Source organism: Engystomops pustulosus, chromosome 3, assembly GCF_040894005.1.
Source record: "Engystomops pustulosus chromosome 3, aEngPut4.maternal, whole genome shotgun sequence".
NCBI lineage: Eukaryota > Metazoa > Chordata > Amphibia > Anura > Leptodactylidae > Engystomops > Engystomops pustulosus.
The window spans coordinates 229,843,291-229,866,977 of record NC_092413.1 but is presented as its reverse complement, the minus strand read 5'-3'; the positions used below and the strand labels follow the sequence as shown (position 1 = coordinate 229,866,977).

The 23,687-nt window shown below is 46.7% G+C and overlaps 1 protein-coding gene across 1 annotated transcript; it reads right to left on the bottom strand.

The window, feature by feature from the left end:
* Window positions 1-1,611: 1,611 nt before the first annotated feature.
* Window positions 1,612-23,248, bottom strand: LOC140123000 (fucolectin-like). The gene is made up of 5 exons (XM_072144249.1): window positions 23,001-23,248; window positions 19,914-19,972; window positions 16,625-16,708; window positions 6,490-6,790; window positions 1,612-1,865 (listed from the first exon to the last, which is right to left on the bottom strand). The coding sequence occupies exons 1-5, from the start codon at window positions 23,246-23,248 to the stop codon at window positions 1,724-1,726; spliced, it is 834 nt and encodes a 277-aa protein (XP_072000350.1). The 3' UTR covers window positions 1,612-1,723.
* Between the last annotated feature and the right edge of the window lie 439 nt (window positions 23,249-23,687).

Below are 23,687 nucleotides of genomic sequence, written 5' to 3'. Positions count from 1 at the left end.
ATAATGTTCCTCTTCGGCCTCCGTAGAATGTCTTTTGCAACTTGTTTTTTTACATGTTTTTATCATTTAAGTTAATTTAGTGGATTATGTGTTCCAGCAATTTTGGTGCATTTTGGGACGAGTTCCTCCCACGGGAAACCATTGCCGTTAGATCAATGTTGTTGATGAAGACTAAGGCTCATTGCCGAAACGCGTCGATCTTTGTTGCGTTACATTGTACCCATGTCAGTGTGTTTTCTAAAGAATACATTTTGGAGAGATATCGAACCTCCGAGTGCTGGATCTGTTTTATTTTTGGCATCTATTATATTTAGGTATTTATGTGTTTATTGAGGTTAAGGCTGATGGAGAGTGATTGAAACAACTCAGGTTCAGGGTTGGGTGTGTTAACCGATGGTCAAACGACGAGATGTTCAGTCTTGAAAGATAAAGTTTCAAGCAGAAGTATATAGCTGGGGGTCATCAGCAGAGAGATGAGACTGGAAACCAAATCTGTCCAATGGGGGCAGTATAGAGGGAAAAGAGAAGAGGACCTAAGACTGAACCCTGAGGACCCCGACACTGAGAGGAGAGGACCTAGGACTGAGCCCTGAGGACCCCGACACTGAGAGGAAGATGAGAAGAGAAAGATCCAGAAAAACCAATATAGTACAGTGTTATTTAGGCCAATGGAACAAAGGCTCCTGAGGAGGAGCTGGTGGTCCACAGTATCAAATGCTGCAGAGAGATCCAGAAGAATGAGGAGAGAATAGTCACCTATATACAGTGTTGGACTAGGTTTCCTTAGGCCCACCAGAAAGAAAATCAATCTGGGGGCCCACTCTTCAGGAAATATACTCTAGCGGCCTCCAAATTGTGTTGTTTTCTGATTGACCTCTGTGGTTCATTATTGGGTTGAGCCAGGGCCCACTGGAGGATCCTCTGGTACTCTGGTGGGCCAGTCCGACACTGCCTATATATAATAGATTAGGCAGTGAGGAGATCACTGGAGACTTTAGTAACAGCAGTTTCATGAAATAGTATATAGTATATAATAGTAATAGCATTAAATATCATAGTGCAAAAACCAGATTGTAGGGGGTCAAGGAGGGAGTTAGACGATAGATAGCGGGTTAGTCGAGAATTTAAAATGCGTTCCAGGAGTTTGTAGAGGAAACACAGACTAGAGACTGGTCTGTAGTTAACAGCACTGGACGGGTCCAGGGAAGGTTTTCTTAGGTATGGGGGTAGCAACCGCATGTTTGAAAGAAGAGGCAACACCAACCAGAAGAGAGAGAGAGGGTGAAGATGTTAGTGAGGTGAGAAGTGACTGCTGGGGAGAGACTGTACCAGATGTGAGGAGATGGGGAGACTGATGTAGGTAGTGGGGCGAGCAGAGGAAAGGAGCTGGGGCACTTCTTACTTGTGATTGGCTAAAAAGTAGAGGGTAAGGTACCACAGGGAAGGGAAATATTGGAGTTAGTGGATTGCAAAATTATTTTTTCTAGACAAGAGAGGAAATGCACATCCTTATCCCCAGGAGCAATGTCTGACCTATAAGACCCTCTACATCACCTCTCCAGCAGGACCCCGGAAGGTGAAATCCCAGGAAAAATGACACAGCAGGTGGAGAATGTGCGGAAGCTTTTATTCCATGATATCTTGTGGTTATATGTGCAGTGATTATTGGGATTATTACTATATGGCAGGAATTATATTATCATCAGATTATAAGCTCCTGAGATCAGTCTCCATAGATCTGAACCTCACACAGGTGGAGACATTGCTGCTTTCCTTTCAAAACGATATTGACGTATCTCCCGACCATTTCTCCGCAATCATAGGTCTGAGTCGCTCCATCTGGGAGAGAAGTCACCAGAGCACACCTGTGACAGAAAGGATGACAGGTAAGTATCCATAACATACATATATATATATACCAGACTATAGCTCCCTGCTCTACTATTACTGATATACACCTGGATAAGGAAATGTCTGTAACCTACCTGCCTCTCAGTGTCCTGAATTGCCTCACATTCGCGCAAGTTCTTTAACCGCTTCAGGGTCACAGTGATTTCCATGTTCAGATTGTATCCAAATTTTTGTGTACTTTTAATGGCTCTAACATTTTGTTATTATAAAAAATGACTAAACAAGTAAAAAAATCTAAAAATATTGGCAATAGCGTGATGATGTTCCCCTATGGTGCTCCAGTTTGATCCCTATAGTAGGAACAGTTACCACTAAATGCCAAAAATGTTTGGCGTGAACCTTTAGTTGAACTAACTAAATCCGCTTTTACTAGTTTGTCACGTCAATTTCCTGTTACAGATGAATGGGAGATCCTTAAATTCCTCTACGTCGAGGTTTGCTGTCTGCAAAATTTTCCAATGTTTTCTCACAATACCATCCACCTTAAAGGGCACCTACCACCACGATTCTACCTATAAAGGTAGATCGGGTGGTAGGTGGATGAATGGGACGTGAGGATCGCCCTTTTTTAGGCTAATCCTCACGTCCCGGCTATCCTTTAGTAAACTTTAATAAGTGGGTATGTACATTTTTTTAAGCGGCTACTGGGGCATGAAGTAGTCGGACATGAGGCTGCACGTCGCGGCTACTCCACGCCACAGTAGCCTCTTTTCTCAGACTACCATTTCATTTTCCCTCGTCCGTGTACCCGGAGTTATGCGCAGAACGCAGGCCTGCAGTTGCGCAACCATAGCTTCGAGGCTGGCGCTACTGCGCGCGGAAGATGAAATGGTAGGCAGAGAAAAGAGGCTACTGGGGCGTGGAGTAGCCGCGACGTGTAGCCTCATCTCCGGCTACTCCACGGTAAGTAAGCAGGAATAGTCTGTTTGGTCCATGTTGGCCTCGCTAACATAGACACACACTGGTAATGTCCGTACTGGGCCTGCTTATTATGGAGTAGGGGTAGGCTGGTAGTGGGACTCCTACTCCACCTGAGCTTTGGTCCTAAGGTGCGGGTCACAGGTGTAGGGTCACAGGTGCAGGGTCACAGGTGCAGGGTCACAGGGGCGGGTCAAAGGTACAGAGTCACAGGTGCAGGGTCACAGGTACAGGGTAACAGGTGCAGGGTCACAGGCCTCGTTAGAGCCTGACATAATCTGCACGCCAGAAGCAGTAGGAGAGGCTCTACCTGGAGAGCTGAAGGCTGGACCATGTTCACACAGCAAGGGTAACTGAGTGCCTCCTGTAATACTGCTGGCCAAGAGTGTGTGCCAGGCAGCCTGGTACCCGCATAGCTAGGACCTGATATTGTATTAGGCAGTGCCCAGCCGGGCAGGATTTATTTTTGTGTTGCTTTATATGTGCCAAAACCAAGGCTGAATTTATGTTGTTTTTTGAAGTGTGAATAAAACACTTTATTTGGACTTTAACCCTGCATGTGTCCCTGTTTCCTGCACTACTACTACCAGGCATCTACCTGAGAAATTCCCCACAATACCCACTTATTAAAGTTTACTAAAGGATAGCCGGAACGTGAGGATTAGCCCAAAAAAGGGCTAATTCATCCACATTCATCCACCATTCATCCACCTACCACCCGATCTACCTTTATAGGTAGAATCGTGGTGGTAGGGTCCCTTTAACCTGTTAAGGACCTCGCCCTTTCCTGTTTTTTCGATTCAATTTTTCACTCTTCATAATCAAAAATCTATAACTTTTTAAATTTTACACTTAAAGAGCTGTGTGATGGCTTGTTTTCTGAATCACAAATTGCACTTCATAGTGATGGTATTGCCTATTCCATGCCGTGTACTGGGAAGCGGGAAAAAAATTCCAAATGCAGTGAAAATGGTGAAAAAACGCATTTGTGCCGTTTTCTTGTGAGCTTGGATTTTACAGCTTTCACTGTGCGCCCCAAATGACTTATCTACTTTATTCTTTGGGTCGGTACGATCAACGGGATACCAAATTTGTATAGGTTTTATAATGTTTTCATACATTTACAAAAATGAAAACCTCCTGTACTAAATTTTTTTTTTTATTTTGCCATCTTCTGGCGCCAATAACCTTTGCAACTTTTGATGATGTTGTCAATGCTACCATGTTTAGCACTGTATAACCTTTTGATCGCTTTTTATAGATTTTTAAGATATTTTTCAAAATGGCAAAAAAGTGCTATTTTCAACTTTGGGCGCTTTTTTCTGTTACGGGGTTAAATGCAGTGAAAAACAGTTATTATATTTTGATAGATCGGGCATTTTCAGATGCATCGATGCCTAATGTGTTTATGAATTTTATTGTTTATTTATTTTTATACCAGTTCTATGGAAAGGGGGGTGATTTGATTTTTTTTATTATGATTTTTTTTTTAACTTTTTTTATTTTTACTATTTTTCAGACTCCCTAGGGTACTTTAACCCTAGGTTGTCTGATCGATCCTATCATATACTGCCATACTAGAGCATGGCAGTATATGTGGATTTTCCTACTCATTCATTACAATGTGCAATTAGCAATTGTAATAAAAGGGTTAAAACGGCAAGATGGTGGTGCCCATGCGTTGCCATCTTTTTGAAGCCGCCACCAGCTTTGGTGGCGGTGATCGCCAGGATGCACCGGATAAAATGACATGGATGGTTATGGTGTACGAAGACAACCTTGTTTTCTGCTGATTGTGTTCTTCCTTGCCCCAAAGCATTTATTGCTTCCTCTCGTGCTTTTCTGAGAAGATGTTTAAAATATTTTCATTGACAAAATCCGCTTGTCATTTCGTCCAGTCTTACTTTCTCAGTCTCATCGTCGGAGACAATTCTGCATACCCTCTGAAACTGGCATGTAGCAGTGACTTTCTTTGTAGAGTAGGGATGGTTATCATTGAAATGTAAAATACTATTACAATCAGTATCCGTTCTATATAAATCTGTAACTAAACCTCCACTTTCATTCTTTCTGACCGAAATATCCAAATATCTGACTTGAACAAGATCAAACATCGTAAAGTAGAAACAAAAGATATTTGCTTTTCAGCTCACCGATCATTGTCCCCCCTGGCTGTGCGGTTTGCTGGCTCCAGGACTTTGATATCAGGATCAAGTGTAAGAAAAAGTTGCATTCCGCACCAAACGTGGATTAAAAATTGTCAATTTTATTTGGAAATCCGATTAAAATCCATGACACAAATGCATTCCATGGCGGTGCTTCCTGCACAACACTGGGATATGGTGTAGTAATAACCTACTCGTTAGGTAACACTGCCATGGAATGCATTTGTGTCATGGATTTTAATCGGATTTCCAAATAAAATTGACAATTTTTAATCCACGTTTGGTGCGGAATGCAACTTTTTCTTACACAAGATCAAACATCATATTGAATTGCAGTTCACTTGTAATAGAATTGTCCCCGACTGTGAGACTAACATGTTTTTTGTTTTCGGTATATTATGATAAATCAGACTCGAACATGGTTACAATGTAATTTGTATTCTTTGCATTGATAATTGTGCATGAATATTTGGTTCCTAATTTGATGTATCCTTTTAACTTTAGAAACGGACTATGAAGTAATTCACCTATTGACCCTTCCCCTTCTATCCCAGTTAAAAGTAAGTGAGTGCCAGGATTTTTCCGTTCTATTGGTACAGCGTTTGCTCATCCACGTGCCCCACCCAACCACGGAAGTGCCGCTCCTTTATTGGTTATATACCATATACGGTTACATTTGGTATCTCAAAGAGGCGATAGAGTTGAGCATAATATTTAGCTCAACCAAATCTATTGAGCGTCTTTCCATTTCCTATGAACACAGACATATCAGTTACAGAAATGACCACTGTATGCTGCACATGTGCCATATGTCTGGCTATTTCAGTTTTTTGAGACTTTTCTTGGCTTTCCTGATGGTCAGATGTATCTTAGCGTTTTTCTTTATTGATATATGTGGATTGGGTCTGTAGTAAATTGGCAATTTTTTAAAACAAAAAGTTGCAAACAGTTCCCCGGCTGATCTCTACACCTGGAGATCGTTAAGCCGCAGATGTGCACAAAAATTTGCAACTTTTTAGAAAAGTTGCAAATTTCACATCTGGATTAAGGTGAAATCTCAGGGAAACACTGCTGAAAACTAGACAATGGGGAACTTCAATGGGAGGAGGTTTTAGGTGCCAAAAAAGTCGCAAATGAGCACACGGGCCATAAAAAGTCTCAAAAATGTAAGAAAAATGCAAGCCGTCCTTCTAGAAGACTATACGGTTACATCAAAGATTGGTGTGGAAAATACATCTTTGGTATTCTTATTGTATTTGTTTTTAAATAATATATTTTCCTTTCATTTTCCACTATTTAAATACAGAGGGCAGTCGTGTAGCTGATAGCAGATCTGCACTTCCTGTTCTTCAATGAACCATCAGAAGGAAGGTTAATAAGTCTGGTGCAGCTAATTGGACTCATCCCTTGGTAATAATTAGTGGATTAAATAACAGTAAATAAAAAGTTTAATTTTATTAACAAGACCTGGACAGCACTAAGGGCTGAGGCTCACCTTGCATTGTTATTTCCATTGTTGGCCAAAGAGTCTCCAACAAGGATTTCCGCACCATTAATCCTGCTCCCGCAGCAGTCGCCTCTGTTAGTGATGGTTATGCGACTTATTCTGTAGGACTCTAGCAGGTCCACCCTCCACCAGGGAGACAATTCTGTGTGTGTGTGAAAACACGATCCGTGATAATAGTTGGTGTCCTCGTTTCCATCTATTCCATTTATTGCCATTCCGAAAAAGCCCCAATTGGAATCCTTATAAATGGATGACATTGTGGCTCGACCATGAAGTGCCAGATTCCTACCTATCAAAGGAAGAGGAGACATGAAAAGTGAACACACTTATACATAGAGATGGACAAAAAGCATCATGAATCCTGGACCATCGCGGTGTTCTCTATAGGGCTTTATAGAGGTTGTGGGAGATTTGGCCCAGTAGAGACCGTGGTAGCGGTGATTCGTGATGCAGTCCAAGACAGTGACACCAACGTTTAGTCCAAAACAGGTCTCGCCTGCGTTTATTCCAGGAGCAGGTACAAAATAAAACAGCCTTCACATTCAGGCATCAAACAAACAAAATCCTACCCGTCAGGGTGCTAACTAAACAGAGTTATTCTAACTCACCACTAGAACATAAAAGACTGCTGCTCCAGGCAAAGTCAGTCTGTGTGTGCTCTCCAGCCTCCTTTCAGAGCCACACCGCTCTCAGCTCTGCTCAGCAGCTTTATGCAGCCTGATTAGGCTGCTCCCACCACCTGTGTCCAAGGTACTGGACAACTCAACCTCAGCACTAAGGCCTTGCATAGTAGGAAAACCTAGGGGAAACATACCGCCCATCCACAGATACAGTGTCTCACATACCCCCCCCTCTTTGTTTGACCCTGTGGGGACGAACACCCTTGGCCATCAGAGAGTGGGTACGAGACAGGTGAGGGGAGAGTGATCGGTTACTAGTGTGAACTGTCACCCTATCAAGTAATATCTCAGGGATTCCATGGTCCATTTGATCGCCAAGCACTCCCTCTCAACTATACTATAGTTCTTCTCAGGGTGTGTGAGCTTGCGGCTAAAGAATGTCACGGGATGTTCCTCACCCTCCACTACTTGGGACAGGACAGCCCCTAAGCCCACGTCAGAAGCGTCAATCTGCACAATAAAGATCTTGGTGAAGTTAGGGGTGATCAGTACCGGTCCCTCGCACAAAACCGTCTTAAGTTGCTGAAACGCCCCCTCAGCCTCTTCACTCCACTTTACCATCACCGACCTGCTACCCTTGGTCAGGTCAGTCAGAGGTGCCGCTATTGTCGCGAAATCGGGAACAAATCAGCGATAATAGCCCACTATGCCTAGGAAGGCCCTCACCTGCTTCTTGCTCACAGGTCGTGGCCACTGCTGTATCGCCTACGCTTTGTTTACTTGGGGTTTGATGACACCTCGCCCCATTACGGTACCCCAGGTAACGGGACTCTTCCAGACCAAGTGCACATTTTTTGGGGTTTGCCGTCAACCCTGCTGCCCTAAGGAAGTCTATCACTGCTTGTACCTTGGCTAGAAGACTCTCCCAATCGTTACTATAAACTATGATGTCATATAGGTAGGCCGAGGCATATCTATGGTGAGGTTTTAGCACGAGATCCATTAACCTCTGGAATGTGGCGGGAGCCCCATGTAGCCCAAAGGGAAGTACAACATACTGAAATAGCCCATCAGGAGTAACAAAAGCTGTCTTCTCTTTAGCCTTGTCTGTAAGGGGTACCTGCCAATACCCTTTCGTCAGGTCAAGGGTGGAGAAGAACCTAGCCTGTACCAGTCATTCTATCAACTCGTCAACTCTGGGCATAGGGTAGGAATTAAATTTAGATACCTCGTTCAACTTCCGAAAATCATTGCAGAACCGTAGGAAACCATCAGGCTTGGGAATCAATACAATAGGACTCGACCAGTCACTTTGAGACTCCTCAATAACCCCTAGGTCTATCATCTGCCTGACTTCTTTGGATATGGCTTGCCGGCACGATTCAGGGACCCGGTAGGGTTTTAGGTGTACCCGGACGTTGGGTTCGGTTATGATGTCATGCTTGATGACTGAGGTACGACTAGGTAACTTAGAGAACACATCAGCATTTCAGAGCACAAACTCCTTCACTTCATGAATCTGGGCCCTGGAGAGGGACTCCGAGAACCGTACTTCAGGCACTTTGGCATCAGGTACACCTACCTCCGGTGTCACATTCTTGGAGACAGATGTTTTTTCTACTCCCACGGCTATCAGGGACTCTCTTTCCCTCCATAGCTTTAGGAGGTTCACGTGGTATATCTGTTCGGGTTTCCTCCTCCCCGGCTGATATACCTTGTAGTTAATCTCCCCCACTTTCTCCATGACCTCATATGGACCTTGCCATTTCGCCAAGAAGTTACTCTCAACGTTGGGCACAAGAAATAACACTCTGTCACCTGGTTTAAAGGTCCTGAGTCTGGCTCATCTAATGTAGACCCTACACTGGGCCTCTTGTGCCGTTGTCATGTGCTCCTTTACAAGGGGCATTACCGCTGCTATGCGGTCCTGCATAAGGGAGACGTGTTCAATCACACTACGGTGAAGGGTCCTTTCCTATTCCCAGGTCTCCTTGGCTACGTCCAGAAGCCCACATGGGGAACGGCCATATAACAGCTCAAAGGGTGAGAAACCCGTTGAAGACTGGGGAACTTCACGTATGGCAAACATCAGATAAGGCAACAAACAATCCAAGTCCTTCCCATCTTTGCTGACCACACTCTTTAGCATACCCTTCGAAGTCTTGTTGAACCTCTCGACCAGGCCGTCTGTCTGTGGATGATATACAGAGGTGATGAGCTGTTTAACCTGCAGTAATTTAAACATCTCCTTCATTACTCTAGACATGAATGAACCTGAATCTGAATGAATCTGAGTCAAGATTTCCTTGGGGAGGCCTGTGCGGGAGAATACCTGGAACAGCTCCCTAGCAATATTTTTGGGGGAGGTGTTTCTTAACGGAATCGCCTCTGGATACCATGTAGTGTAGTCCAGGATAACCAGGATGTACTGGTTCCCCCTTGTGGATTTTACTATGGGGCCAACCAAATCCATTGCAATCCGTTCAAACGGTACCTCTATGATTGGTAATGGGACCAGAGGACTCCTGAAGTGGGACACCGGGGCAGTAAGTTGACACTCAGGGCAGGAGCTACAATACCAGTTTACCTCCTCCCATACCCCGGGCCAGAAAAATCTCTGCAGGATCTTCTCTCGGGTCTTCTCAGCCCCTCCCAGCACATGTTTATGTGCCAAATCTAGCACCAGCCTACGATGAGATTGGGGTACTACAAGTTGCTCAACCTCCTCACCCCCTATCTGGTTAACCCTGTACAACAGTTCCCCAACAATCACCATTCGGGGGTATATTTTGTCAGCTCCTGGTATTTGGAGCACCCCATTTATCACTTTAACATTCTCCCGTGCTTTAAACAAGGTAGGGTCCTGTAGCTGTGCAGCCCCAAAATTTTCACGGGAAATCTCAAGGATGTATGTCGGCCACCTCCTCTTGAGAATTCATCACCTGGTGTCACCCCGACTGCTGGTGTGGGTACTTTGGCCTCAAAGGGTTCGGGGGCCAAGGCTGGATATATATGATGTCCATTATCTGCAATAGCACCTGAGGTGGGTCTTCATCGCCAGAGGTCCCAGAACACTGGTAAGTCTCTGCCGATAATAGCCTCATGAAACAGGGTCCCAACCACCCCCACTTCATGGGTGATAATACCACAAGGTGTATGTAGGTTGATGTCAGCAGTGGGATATTCGCGAGTGTCGCCATGTATACATAACACTCCCACTTTACGCCCACTGTATAGTCCAGGATCATCCAAAGTACCCGGCACCAGGGTGACCAGACTCCCTGAGTCTAGCAAGGCTTCCACCATGTGACCACTGATTGTGACCATACACACTTGTGGTTCTGCATCTGTAACTGACTCCGCTGCCAGAACCGGACAGGCAAACAGTGACATTCGCCGGGTCTGGTTGCAGTCCATTGGCTCCACTGACAGGGGACAGTTGGCAGCAATATGGCCCATTTCACGGCATCGCCAGCACTGGATACGGCTGTGACCTCTGTCATGAGCCTCGTTGGGCGTCTGTGTATCCGAGCCCCCCAATGAACCCCCTTCCAACCTGACTTGTCTCCCCTTTTCTGCAGGAGCAGTCTTACCAGATGGTTTGGTGACCTTGTCACTGGCACTGCTTCGTGCGGGAGCGGTAAGTGGAAGGTCCTCCGTAGCCCTAGGGACACAAGTTCCTCAGCATTGGTGAGACCGGCCTGTCCAACCCATCGCTGGAGCCAAGAGGGCAGAGACCGGGTGAACTTGTAAAGAACAACTCTCTTGACCATCTGTGCTGGAGTGCAGTTCTCTGGTTGTAACCACTTCCAGACACGATGGATCAGGTCATGCATTTGGGAGCGCGGGGGTAGTTTTTCTGAGTATGCCCACTGGTGGACCAGGCTGGAACGAACTTGTATGGTGACCCCAAGACGAGACAGAATTTCTGCCTTTAACTGGGGGTACTCACGGGCCTCTGTTCCACTCAAGTTGTAGTAGGCCTTTTGCGATACGCCTGTCAGGAACGGTGCCAGGACATCTGCCCACTGCTCAGCTGGTAACTCCTCTCGCTCAGCTACTCGCTCAAACACAGTGAGATACGCCTCCACGTCGTCGGTCTCCGTCATTTTTTGTAAAGCCTTTTGTACTGCAGCCCGTGCGGAATGCTGAACAACCGGGTACACTTGCAAATCAGCATAGGACCCCTCAGTAGTCGTTGTTTGCGGTGCTGCCATAATGCCAGAAAACGTTTCCATCATCAGCTGGAACATGGCTCGGGACTCTTCCTGCTACTGGCGGGACTTCTCTTCCTGCTGCTGGAACATGGCTTGCTGCTGGCGGGACCTTTCCTCCTGTTGCTGGAGCATGGCTTGCTGCAGCTGCCATTAGCTCTGGCCTCCTCTTGCAGGTATTTAATAAAGTCCTCCATCTTGGCTTTATTCTGCAATTTGCCTGCTGCTTTTATCCAGGCCATGCAATGTTGCAGGATGTAGTGAGCCTTTTCAGGTGTGTGTCTTTTGAACTGCCTGCAATCCAAAGCACCATGTGTGGGAGATTTGGCCCAGTAGAGACCGTGGTAGCGGTGATTCAAGATGCAGTCCAAGACAGTGACACCAACGTTTTGTCCAAAACAGGTCTCGCCTGCGTTTATTCCAGGAGCAGGTACAAAATAGAACAGCCTTCACATTCAGGCATAAAACATAAACAAAATCCTACCGGTCAGGGTGCTAACTAAACAGAGTTCTCCTAACTCACCATTAGAACATAAAATACGTTGCTGCTCCAGGCACAGTCAGGGCTGTGTGCTCTCCAGCCACCTTTCAGAGCCAACACTCTCAGCTCTGATCAGCAGCTTTATGCAGCCTGATTAGGCTGCTCCCACCACCTGTGTCCAAGGTGCTGGATAACATAACCTCAGCACTAAGGCCTTGCATATTAGGAAAACCCAGGGGAAACATACCGCCCATCCACAGATAACCCCTTCAGTGTCTCACAAGGTGTACAGATAGGTCCATAACTATCTGGACACTAACACAAATGAAGTTTTTTTCGCCTGTTCACTAAAATATATGTATTCAAGCCATTGTTACATAATGGACATAGACATAAATTCCAAGCCTCCGCAGCTTCCCACAGCTTCTCCAGCACCTCTGCAGCTTCCCGCAGCTGCTCCAGCGTCTCCGCAGCTTCCCGCAGCTGCTCCAGTGGCTCCGCAGCTTCCCGCAGCTGCTCCAGTGGCTCTGCAGCTTCCCGCAGCTCCTCAGCGGCTCCGCAGCTTCCCAAAGCTGCTCCAGTGGCTCCGCAGCTTCCCAAAGCTGCTCCAGTGACTCCGCAGGTTCCCAAAGCTGCTCCAGTGGCTCCTCAGCTTCCCAAAGCTGCTCCAGTGACTCCGCAGGTTCCCAAAGCTGCTCCAGAAACTCTGCAGCCTCCACAGCTTGCAAGTGCTGCTCCAGCGGCTCTCCAGAAGTCGCCTCAGCCTCCACAGCTTGCCGGTGCTGCTCTGGCGGCTCTCCAGAAGTCGCCTCAGCCTCCACAGCTTCCCACGGCTGCACCGGCCTCCCCTGAGGCAGCTCCAGAGTCTCCACCGGCCTTCCCTGAGGCCGTTCCAGAGTCTCCACCGGCCTCTCCTGAGGCCGCTCCAGAGTCTCCACCGGCCTCCCCTGAGGCCACTCCGGTGTACCTAGAGCCGACCCAGCCTGCGGCTTCCCAAGTCTTCCCGGTGCCTGCTCTCCTCCTAAGGTGCCTCATAACCAAGAAGAATTGGAGGAGGCGAAGAAAGAAGAACAGCGGGCTGAAGAAGAAAAGAAGAGGGGCCCTGGCGGGGGGGTACTGTTACGGTTACACCCGCGATCCTCGGTACGGATCGCGGATGCACCCGTGCCTGCTGCCGTGGTACCTGCTCCCCCTGCCCTCACTTACCTCACCTGGCTCCAGTCTGTACTCTGGCTCCTGACGTGTAGGCCACATGCTTTTTCCCTGCTCTCGCCACTAGGGGGGCGCGCAGACTTCTCCCAGCCTTAAAGGGCCAGCGTCTTCCTTACTGGCTCTGGCATTCCCGGCTCGGCTGTATAGCCTGGCGACTCCCAGCATCCCTTGAAGGATCTTCAGGTCATTCTACTGGAGTGAAAGCCCTTCTGAGCGTTTCCAGACGCCTCTGTGATTCCTGAGCGTTTCCATACACCTCCGTGTTCCTGTGGTCCTGCAATTTTGTGGCGGTCCTGTATTCCTGTGGTGGTCCTGTAATCCTGTGGCGGTCCTGTAATCCTGTGGCGGTCCTGCAGTCCTGTGGTAGTCCTGAAATCCTGTGGCGGTCCTGCAATCCTGTGGCGGTCCTGTAATCCTGTGGCGGTCCGGGATCCTAGTGGTCTTCCGAGGTCCTGCCAGCCATCCTTCCGAGGTCCTGCCAGCCGTCCTTCCGAGCTCCTGCCAGCCGTCTTTCCGAGGTCCTGTCTTTCCGAGGTCCTGCCATTCCAAAGTCCTGCCATTCCGAGGTCCTGCCATTCCGAGGTCCTGCCATCCCGAGGTCCTGTCTTCCCATGGTCCTGTCTTCCCGTAGTCCTGTCTTCCCGTGGTCCTGCCTGCCCTGTGTCCCTACCTTGGCTGCCACCACGGGCCTAGTCGCACCTGTGGAGCAACCTGGTGGCTCCCCGCCGCAGCAAGTCCATCCCGGAGGGCTCTGGCAGAGACCAGGAGTCCACTTAGACTCCGCTCCCGGGTTGTGGCTGGCATCTTTATCTCCCGCGGTGGTCCAGGGAGTCCACAAGACTTTAGTCCTAACTGAAGTTAGACTGTAACACTGTATATAAACCTCCATGTTCCCATGGAAAATCTAGGGTGCTACTCTTGAAATAATCTTTACTAAAAATAAACTAGGTAGCCTGTCAAGATCACTGGTTACTGAGAGTGATACACGTGCAGCAGGCCACTGACCACGGCATCCAAATCGTTAGACAACTTTAGCAAAATGCCATAGTTTATTAAAACATAACTTTTAATTCAGATAGATAAAAGGCGACCACCTTCAAGTCCGTGGTCCAATTAAACCACAATTCGTAAAAGAGAACACCTAGTGAACAAACAAACAATCACATACACGGACAAAAATTGTCGTACCATAACCAATATTTACAAAAACAGCATGAGAGAGGGCCACATGTATTAGTGCAGATATGCCAGTGTTGGGAAGAAAAGGTTGGATCTCACCCGTCTTCGTCCAGAATTGGCCGCTGTAGGGACTGTTCCGTCAAGTGATGACCTATTATACCCTACTGTATCTGTTAGCTTGGTCCCCCTTGTATTGCTCCCAGCCCTTACAAGGGCGGTCCCAAGACTGGCCCTATACAGACTGTTATGCCCTTACTCTGAGCTGCATAAGTCCATTAACTCCCTACGCGTTTCGTGCACCGGTCCTTGTGCACTCCTCAGGGGAATCTAAAGTAGGTTATACTTGTGCTGGTATGCTTGCTGCGCCACGATGGGCTGCATAAGTATGCGCTAAGTAGCGCTACGACTTTCTCCAAGACGGGCAGTGGCTCGTCCTAGGCTATTCCAAGAGGTGCAAGCATCCACCTAGTCACTAGGTTGAAAGCACGGCGTCGGCGCATACTTATGCAGCCCATCACTAGTATAACCTACTTTAGATTCCCCTGAGGAGTGCACAAGGACCGGTGCACGAAACGCGCAGGGAGTTAATGGACTTATGCAGCTCAGAGTAAGGGCATAACAGTCTGTATAGGGCCAGTCTTGGGACCGCCCTTGTAAGGGCTGGGAGCAATACAAGGGGGACCAGGCTAACAGATACAGTAGGGTATAATAGGTCATCACTGGACGGAACAGTCCCTACTGCGGCCAATTCTGGACGAAGACGGGTGAGATCCAACCTTTTCTTCCCAACACTGGCATATCTGCACTAATACATGTGGCCCTCTCTCATGCTGTTTTTGTAAATATTGGTTATGGTACGACAATTTTTGTCCGTGTATGTGATTGTTTGTTTGTTCACTAGGTGTTCTCTTTTACGAATTGTGGTTTAATTGGACCACGGACTTGAAGGTGGTCGCCTTTTATCTATCTGAATTAAAAGTTATGTTTTAATAAACTATGGCATTTTGCTAAAGTTGAAATAATCTTTAGTCTCCTTAGCTACTTAGCTTCCTTATAGTGTCTGGGTCGACACAATAGTTGTTTTTAACCTGATAACAGTTCTGTTCCAGGATTGTGGTGCAGGACCTGTTTCCAGAATTCCCTCCAACTCCCTACACTCCCGCATCCTATGCAGTATCTGGAGTCAAACACCTGGGACAGCAAGAGTCAGGGCGCAATCCTATTTTATGGAGTAAACTTGGCGTCTTATACACCCAGGGTCGGATTAAAGGAGGGGCTACTGGTGCCCAAGCCCCGGGGCCCCCAACACTTTCACTTTTAATGGGGCCCCCACCAGTTTCCCACAGTCAGCGACTCAGCTCAGCATCACACATAGGGGTCTAGGATGTCAGCTATGTCAGTGAGAATCAGCTGCTATCACTGGAGGAGATCTCCGATACACTGTTTACAGGGGCTGGCTGGCTATATACTTCCAAAAACATTATTGGAAGGGCCTCCACCAGTTTGTGCCCAGGGGCCCCCACCACTCTTAATCTGGCCCTGTATACACCCTAAGCAGGAAATGAATCTGGGATAATCACTGGGCCCCTGACGGAGACTAGAGTAAATATTAGACATAATCCCCCTATCCGGACCCCCTCCCACTGATTGTTATAATACCATATTCCTTTACCCTCCCACAGAGAGAACCCTTCCAATCTGAACATCTCGGGGAGCTGTTGGTTATGCCAAAAGGGAAAATATTAACTTTGACCTTGGATCCCCAACATACTTTTACTTAGACAACAGAGCCAGAATCGGGCATCTTAATCCACTAGTTGTTCCTGTTTCCTGCTGCAATTGGCGGCATTATTCCAGTCATTGAGGACACCAGTCTCCCGCTGCTCCATCTAGACTCTGCGCCCATACCCTTAGCTGTTGTGCCTGTGCTGCCAGAAAATAGATCCATGGATTGGGTACAGCCAGTCCCCCACTATCTTTGGCCCTCTGCAAGGTTTCTATTTTAATCCTAGGGTGCCCCCTTCTTCCATAACAGTTCTCGGAACATACTCTGTACACTATAAAACACCCTACATGGTATCCATACAGGTGTATAATGAAGAATATAAAGCAGCTGAGGCATAAGTACCATTAGGTTACCTCTACCTATCATGGATAGCGGGAGCCTACACCATGTATTTACCTTGTCCCTGCATTTATTCCAGATGAATCTATTACGATCTACCTGTATAGATGAGCACAAATAATGATTTGGATTATGATGTAGTTGGACCCAAATCTAGTTTTATCATAAGTACCCCCATCAGCTGCGTGTGTATGGAGAGGGCTCACGGGCTGACCTGGGTCTGGTGGTTAAGGGGTAAAATTTTTGACTTTTCTGAGAGTTAAAAAAATATTCATAAAACCTTGTCATTTACATTTTTCTTGGATTGAGGATAAGTCCGGTTCTGCTTTTTTCATGATCAGATCAGTTTCCTCATAATCTGTGACGTTTTCTGCATCTAAAGAGAAATATAAAGTAACATCATCATCCATGGACACAGGAATTACACGGGTCATGGCCTCAGTCTCAGGGGATGGAAATGACCCCATCAGCCAAACATTAGATGGATACAGATTCTAGATGGACATCACAACTAAAACAGACCCCAGATGGCAGAATAAAGAGAGAACCAAGATCCGACAATCGTAACAGATACAGACCCCAAACCAGACCCGGGAATAAATAGAGATTAACCCCTTAAGGACGTAGCCATTTTGTAGCTTAAAGGAAACCTACCACCACTGATTTACCTATTAAGGTAGATCAGGTGGTAGGTGCATCTAAAGAATGTCAGTATTTCCCTTTTTAGGGCTAATCCTTTAGTCCTCACAATCTTTTAGTAAGGTTAATGGCCTTGATATGCAAATTTTCTAAAGAGGCTACTGGGGCTAGCCAGAGGTGAGGCTACCTGGCCCGGGTACTCCAAGCCACAGAAGCCTCTTTGACCCTCCTACCAGATATCTTCAGTGCGCAGTTACAAGGAGCTGTGGGCACTTGTCCACGAAGCTGGAGTTCTGCGCATGCGCAGTAGCTCCGGCTTTGTAGCCAAGATCGCGCAGCTGTTGGCCTGTGTTCTGCGCATGCGCAGAACTCTGGCTTCGCGAACAAGGAGCTGCGTGCTGAAGATATCTGGTAGGAGGATCAAAGAGGCTACTGGGGAGTGGAGTAGCCGTGCTATGTAGCCTCAGCTATGGCTATTCCACGCCCCAGTAGCCTCTTTAGAAAATTTGCATATCAAAAGATATAAGGGCTATCCTTACATTCATTAGATGCACCTACCACCAGTTCTACCTTAATAGGTAGGTCCGTGGTGGTAGGTTTCCATTAAGGCTCATCCACATTTTTTGTATTCTGACTTGCGTCGCTTTATATGGTTATAATTTTTGAACACTGTTACTTATCAAAGCGATTATGAGATTGTTTTTTTTCCCCACATGTTGTACTTCATGTTAGTGGTAAATTTTGGCTGATAAGTTTTGTGTTTATTTACAAAAAAAGAAAAAAATGATGATTTTTGAATATCAAAAAACGATTTTCCGTATTTTCAGAATTTAATATTTTGAGGATTAATAATGTTTTGAATTAAATTTTAAATATTTAGCATTAAAACCCCCTATATAACCAGCCCATTTTCAAATCTTCCCCCCTCAAACTATCAGAAACAGCTTTTAGGAAGATTGTTAACCCCTTGAGATCTTCATAGTAATTACATCAAAATGGAGGTGAAATTTAGAATGGTCAAATTTTGTCGGTTATATGTTCATTTAGCCCTAAAATTGACACATTTCCAAAAGATAAAAAGAGAAAACCCACCATACAATTTGTTCTACAATTTCCCCCGAGTACAGATACCCCCCACATGTGGCTGTTAATTCTCCCGAGTGCAGAAACCCCCCACATGTGGCCATTACTTCTCCCGAGTACAGAGACCCCCCACATGTGGCCGTTACTTCTCCCGAGTGCAGAGACCCCCCACATGTGGCCGTTACTTCTCCCGAGTGCAGAGACCCCCCACATGTGGCCGTTACTTCTCCCGAGTGCAGAGACCCCCCACATGTGGCCGTTACTTCTCCCGAGTACAGAGACCCCCCACATGTGGCCGTTACTTCTCCCGAGTGCAGAGACCCCCCACATGTGGCCGTTACATCTCCCGAGTGCAGAGACCCCCCACATGTGGCCGTTACTTCTCCATAGTACAGAGACCCCCCACATGTGGCCGTTACTTCTCCCGAGTGCAGAGACCCCCCACATGTGGCCGTTACTTCTCCCGAGTGCAGAGACCCCCACATGTGGCTGTTACTTCTCCCGAGTACAGAGACCCCCCACATGTGGCCTTTACTTCTCCCGAGTGCAGAGACCCCCCACATGTGGCTGTTACTTCTCCCGAGTGCAGCGACCCCCACATGTGGCCGTTACTTGTGTTATGGGCGCACAGCGAGGCGCAGGAGGGAAGGAGGGACCTGCAGCTTTCAGGATTTTAGTTTCCTCTTTGGCCCCTTTTGTAGGCTATAACATTTTCGCTTTTCCGTTATGGGGGCCATGTGACGGCATTTTTTTTTTTGTGGGATGAGATGCTTTCCCCAGTGTTACCATCTCGAGCTGGGCCGGCATCAGCTCAGCATCCGATATATCGGACGCTGAGCACTAAGGGGTTAAAGATGAGAACCTATAAAGAAATAAAGACCCCAAAGCAGAGCAGGAAATAAAGGGAGACCCAAACAAATGCCCTAAACAAATCTAGACCACAGAATAAATATAGACCTGGTAATGGGCACCTTAATTCAGACCCCAAACCAGACAACGAAATAGAAACAAATAATCAAACAACCTGAACAAATACAGATCCAAGACTAATGAAGATATTAAGGTACCCACAATAAAAGAATGAAAAGATAGAGGTTAAAAAGCCCTAAACAAAGACAGACCCCAAACCAGATCACAAACTAAAAAAAATACAATATCAGGTATCTTAAATAAGTACAGACCCCAAAACCACAGAATAAATGTAGACCTAGTATCAGACACCCTGTACACATACAGAGTCACACCAGAAAACAGAATAAGTAGAAAGCCAAGATAAGAAAACCTAAGTAACTATAGACCCCCAAACCACAAAATAAATGTAGACCCCAAACACCCTAAATAAATAAGGATCCTAGGACACAGATAATTATGAGACCAGGAAAAGATCCGCTAAATGAATTCAGCCCCCAAACCAGATCACAACATAAAAAAAAGACTAACGATCAGATACTCTAGACCCCAAACCAAGGAATGAATATAGACCCAGGATCAGACATTGTACAAACACCGACCCCCAAACCAGAGCACAGATTAGAGAACCAGGATCAGATGTCCTTAACAAGTATAGACCCCAGACCAAAGAACAGAGACCCCAGACCAAAGAGCAGAGACCCCAGACCAAAGAACAGAGACCCCAGACCAAAGAACAGAGACCCCAGACCAAAGAGCAGAGACCCCAGACCAAAGAACAGAGACCCCAGACCAAAGAACAGAGACCCCAGACAAGACCCAACCACTAAGAGACTCCAAACCAGATGTTGTGCTGCTCCTCTCCCACCGCTCCTCCCACATATCTTACTTATCACTGATATTAGAGGAGGATATAATTATAAAGCGGCTGAGGAGAGAAGTTACTGAACCTGCAGAAGCCTCATCAGACGCCGTCCACACCAGGACCACGAGGAGCAGAAGCTTCATCCTGCAGAGGAGAACATGTCCTGATATCAGAAGACGAGGTCTATGTATATTCTCTATATTTCTACAATGTTTGTACAATGTTATCCCTCAGACCCTCCTACATCTTGGTCACTATTAATGTCACCTACAGATAATGTGAAGCTATCTACTACAGGGGCTGGCAGGCTATATACTACAGTGGGCTGGCAGGCTATATACTACAGGGGGCTGGCAGGCCATATACTACAGGCGCTGGCAGGATATATACTACAGGGGGCTGGCTGGCTATATACTACAGGCGCTGGCAGGATATATACTACAGGGGGATGGCTGGCTATATACTACTGGGGGCTGGTAGGCTAAATACTGGGGAGGCTGTGACCAATGCATTTCCCACCCTTGGCTTATACTCAAGTTAATGGTTGTTCCCATTTTTTTGTGTTAAAATTAGGGTTCTCGGCTTATACTCGGGTCGGCTTATACTCGTGTATATACGGTATGTTTAAGCATAAAAATAAAATATTGTAATTTGTATAGATAACTATAGTATTGGCTACTGGAAGCTCAATTCGTCTCTCCTGGAGGAAGCGGAGATCAGACAATCCTTTGAGGACTTTCTTCAGAGCCAGGTACCATTGCTCACCCCCTAATCCTTATAGACTGTAAGCTCATGTGTCCATCCCTCAACCTCATAGACTGTAAGCTCTTGTGTCCTCCCTCATCCTCATAAACTGTAAGCTCCTGTGTCAACCCTTCATCCTCATAGACTTTAAGCTCTTGTGTCCCCCCTCATCCGCATAGACTGGAAGCTCTTGTGTCGCCCCCTCATCCTCATAGACTGTAAGCTCTTGTGTCACCCCCTAATCCTCATAGACTGTAAGCTCATGTGTCCATCCCTCAACCTCATAGACTGTAAGCTCTTGTGTCCTCCCTCATCCTCATAAACTGTAAGCTCTTGTGTCAACCCCTCATCCTCATAGACTTTAAGCTCTTGTGTCCCCCCTCATCCTCATAGATTGTAAGCTCTTGTGTCCCCCCTCATCCTCTTAGACTGTAAGCTCTTGTGTCCTCCCCTCATCCTCATAGACTGTAAGATCTTGTGTCACCCCCTCATAGACTGTAAGCTCTTGTGTCACCCCCTCATCCTCATACACTGTAACCTCCTGTGTCACCCCCTCATCCTCATAGACTGTAAGCTCTTGTGTCACCCCCTCATCCTCATAGACTGTAAGCTCTTGTGTCATCCCCTCATCCTCATAGACTGTAAGCTCTTCTGTCCCTCCCTCATCCTCATAGACTGTAAGCTCTTGCGTCACCCCCTCATCCTCATAGACTGTAAGCTCTTGTGTCGCCCCCTCATCCTCATAGACTGTAAGCTCTTGTGTCACCCCCTCATCCTCCTAGACTGTAAGCTCTTGTGTCATCCCCTCATCCTCATAGACTGTAAGCTCTTCTGTCCCTCCCTCATCCTCATAGACTGTAAGCTCTTGCGTCACCCCCTCATCCTCATAGACTGTAAGCTCTTCTGTCCCTCCCTCATCCTCATAGACTGTAAGCTCTTGTGTCATCCCCTCATCCTCATAGACTGTAAGCTCTTCTGTCCCTCCCTCATCCTCATAGACTGTAAGCTCTTGTGTCACCTCCTCATCCTCATAGACTGTAAACTCTTGTGTCACCTCCTCATCCTCATAAACTGTAAGCTCTTGTGTCACCTCCTCATCCTCATAGACTGTAAGCTCTTGTGTCACCTCCTCATCCTCATAGACTGTAAGCTCTTGTGTCACCACTCATCCGCATAGACTGGAAGCTCTTGTGTCGCCCCCTCATCCTCATAGACTGTAAGCTCTTGTGTCACCCCTCATCCTCATAGACTGTAAGCTCTTGTGTCCCCCCTCATCCTCATAGACTGTAAGCTCTCATGTCCCCCCTCATCCTCATAGACTGTAAGCTCTTGTGTCCCCCCTCATCCTCTTAGACTGTAAGCTCTTGTGTCACCCCCTCATCCTCATAGACTGTAAGCTCTTGTGTCGCCCCCTCATCCTCATAGACTGTAAGCTCTTGTGTCATCCCCTCATCCTCATAGACTGTAAGCTCTTGCGTCACCCCCTCATCCTCATAGACTGTAAACTCTTGTGTCACCTCCTCATCCTCATAGACTGTAAGCTCTTGTGTCACCTCCTCATCCTCATAGACTGTAAGCTCGTGTCACCACTCATCCGCATAGACTGGAAGCTCTTGTGTCGCCTCCTCATCCTCATAGACTGTAAGCTCTTGTGTCACCCCCTCATCCTCATAGACTGTAAGCTCTTGAGTCACCCCCTAATCCTCATAGACTGTAAGCTCTTGTGTCACCTCCTCATCCTCATAGACTGTAAGCTCTTGTGTCACTCCCTCATCCTCATAGACTGTAAGCTCTTGTGTCACTCCCTCATCCTCATAGACTGTAAGCTCTTGTGTCCCCCTCATCCTCATAGACTGTAAGCTCTTGTGTCATCCCCTCATCCTCATAGACTGTAAGCTCTTGTGTCCCCCTCATCCTCATAGACTGTAAGCTCTTGTGTCACTCCCTCATCCTCATAGTCTGTAAGCTCTTGTGTCATCCCCTCATCCTCATAGACTGTAAGCTCTTGTGTCCCCCTCATAGACTGTAAGCTCTTGTGTCACCCCCTCATCCTCATAGACTGTAAGCTCTTGTGTCCCCCTCATCCTCATAGACTGTAAGCTCTTGTGTCATCCCCTCATCCCAAGGTAGCGAGTTCTTTTTTATTGTGTTTTTGCTTTTAATGTCTTTCCGGGCCGCTCCTGCTGTGGACTACTTCGGATTTGCTGGATTGTGTTGTGTCAGAAATTGAAAAAAAATAAATGATGTGGGGTCGCCCTATTATTGGTAATAGATGAATTGGCTGGACATGGTTTCTTCCCATGATTCACATCTTAAAATATCTCAGCAGGTGTAAGACATGTGACAGACGTGTGATGTGGGGATCCCCTGTAAGTCTCTGCTAGTAATGAGAGGATCATAGTCACTGCATCTACAATGTGGACAATACCTGAGGATGTGGCGATGTCTCTGATGCTCCTGTGATGTCTCTGATGCTCCTGTGATGTCTCTGATGCTCCTGTGATGTCTCTGATGTTCCTGTGATGTCTCTGATGCTCCTGTGATGTCTCTGATGCTCCTGTGATGTCTCTGATGCTCCTGTGATGTCTCTGATGCTCCTGTGATGTCTCTGATGCTCCTGTGATGTCTCTGATGTCCCTGTTGCTCGCGCTCTGCACATTTTATACTCTTCCACATTTTCCTTTATTTTGTGATGTTTTATTGTTGTAAATTCTTCAGAATAATGGAACAATCACTGCCCGGTGATGAGTCAATAGAAACCGCACAGGGACAGAGATAAGCAAGAAGCCGGAGGACTTGTGTAATTCTTTGGGGTCAAATACCAAAAGAACATTTAAATAATTTCGCTTTTCTATTTCGCTTTAACCCCTTCCTGGCTGGGTACGTGACTCCCCTCTTGTACAGTGCAGTATAATAAATGGTTTGTCTGGAATAATAATATAGAGAACATTTCCTCAGATTACGTCTTCTATCTCAGGCTGCGCCGTCTTAGTGTTTGGGTCGGACCAGGTGACACCAGATCAGTTACTATGCATTAGAATCGGAGCTGGGGTGCAGTGACCCAGTTCAACCACTACACAGAGAATGGCGCTGTCTGCTTTCTGCCTTATTCTTT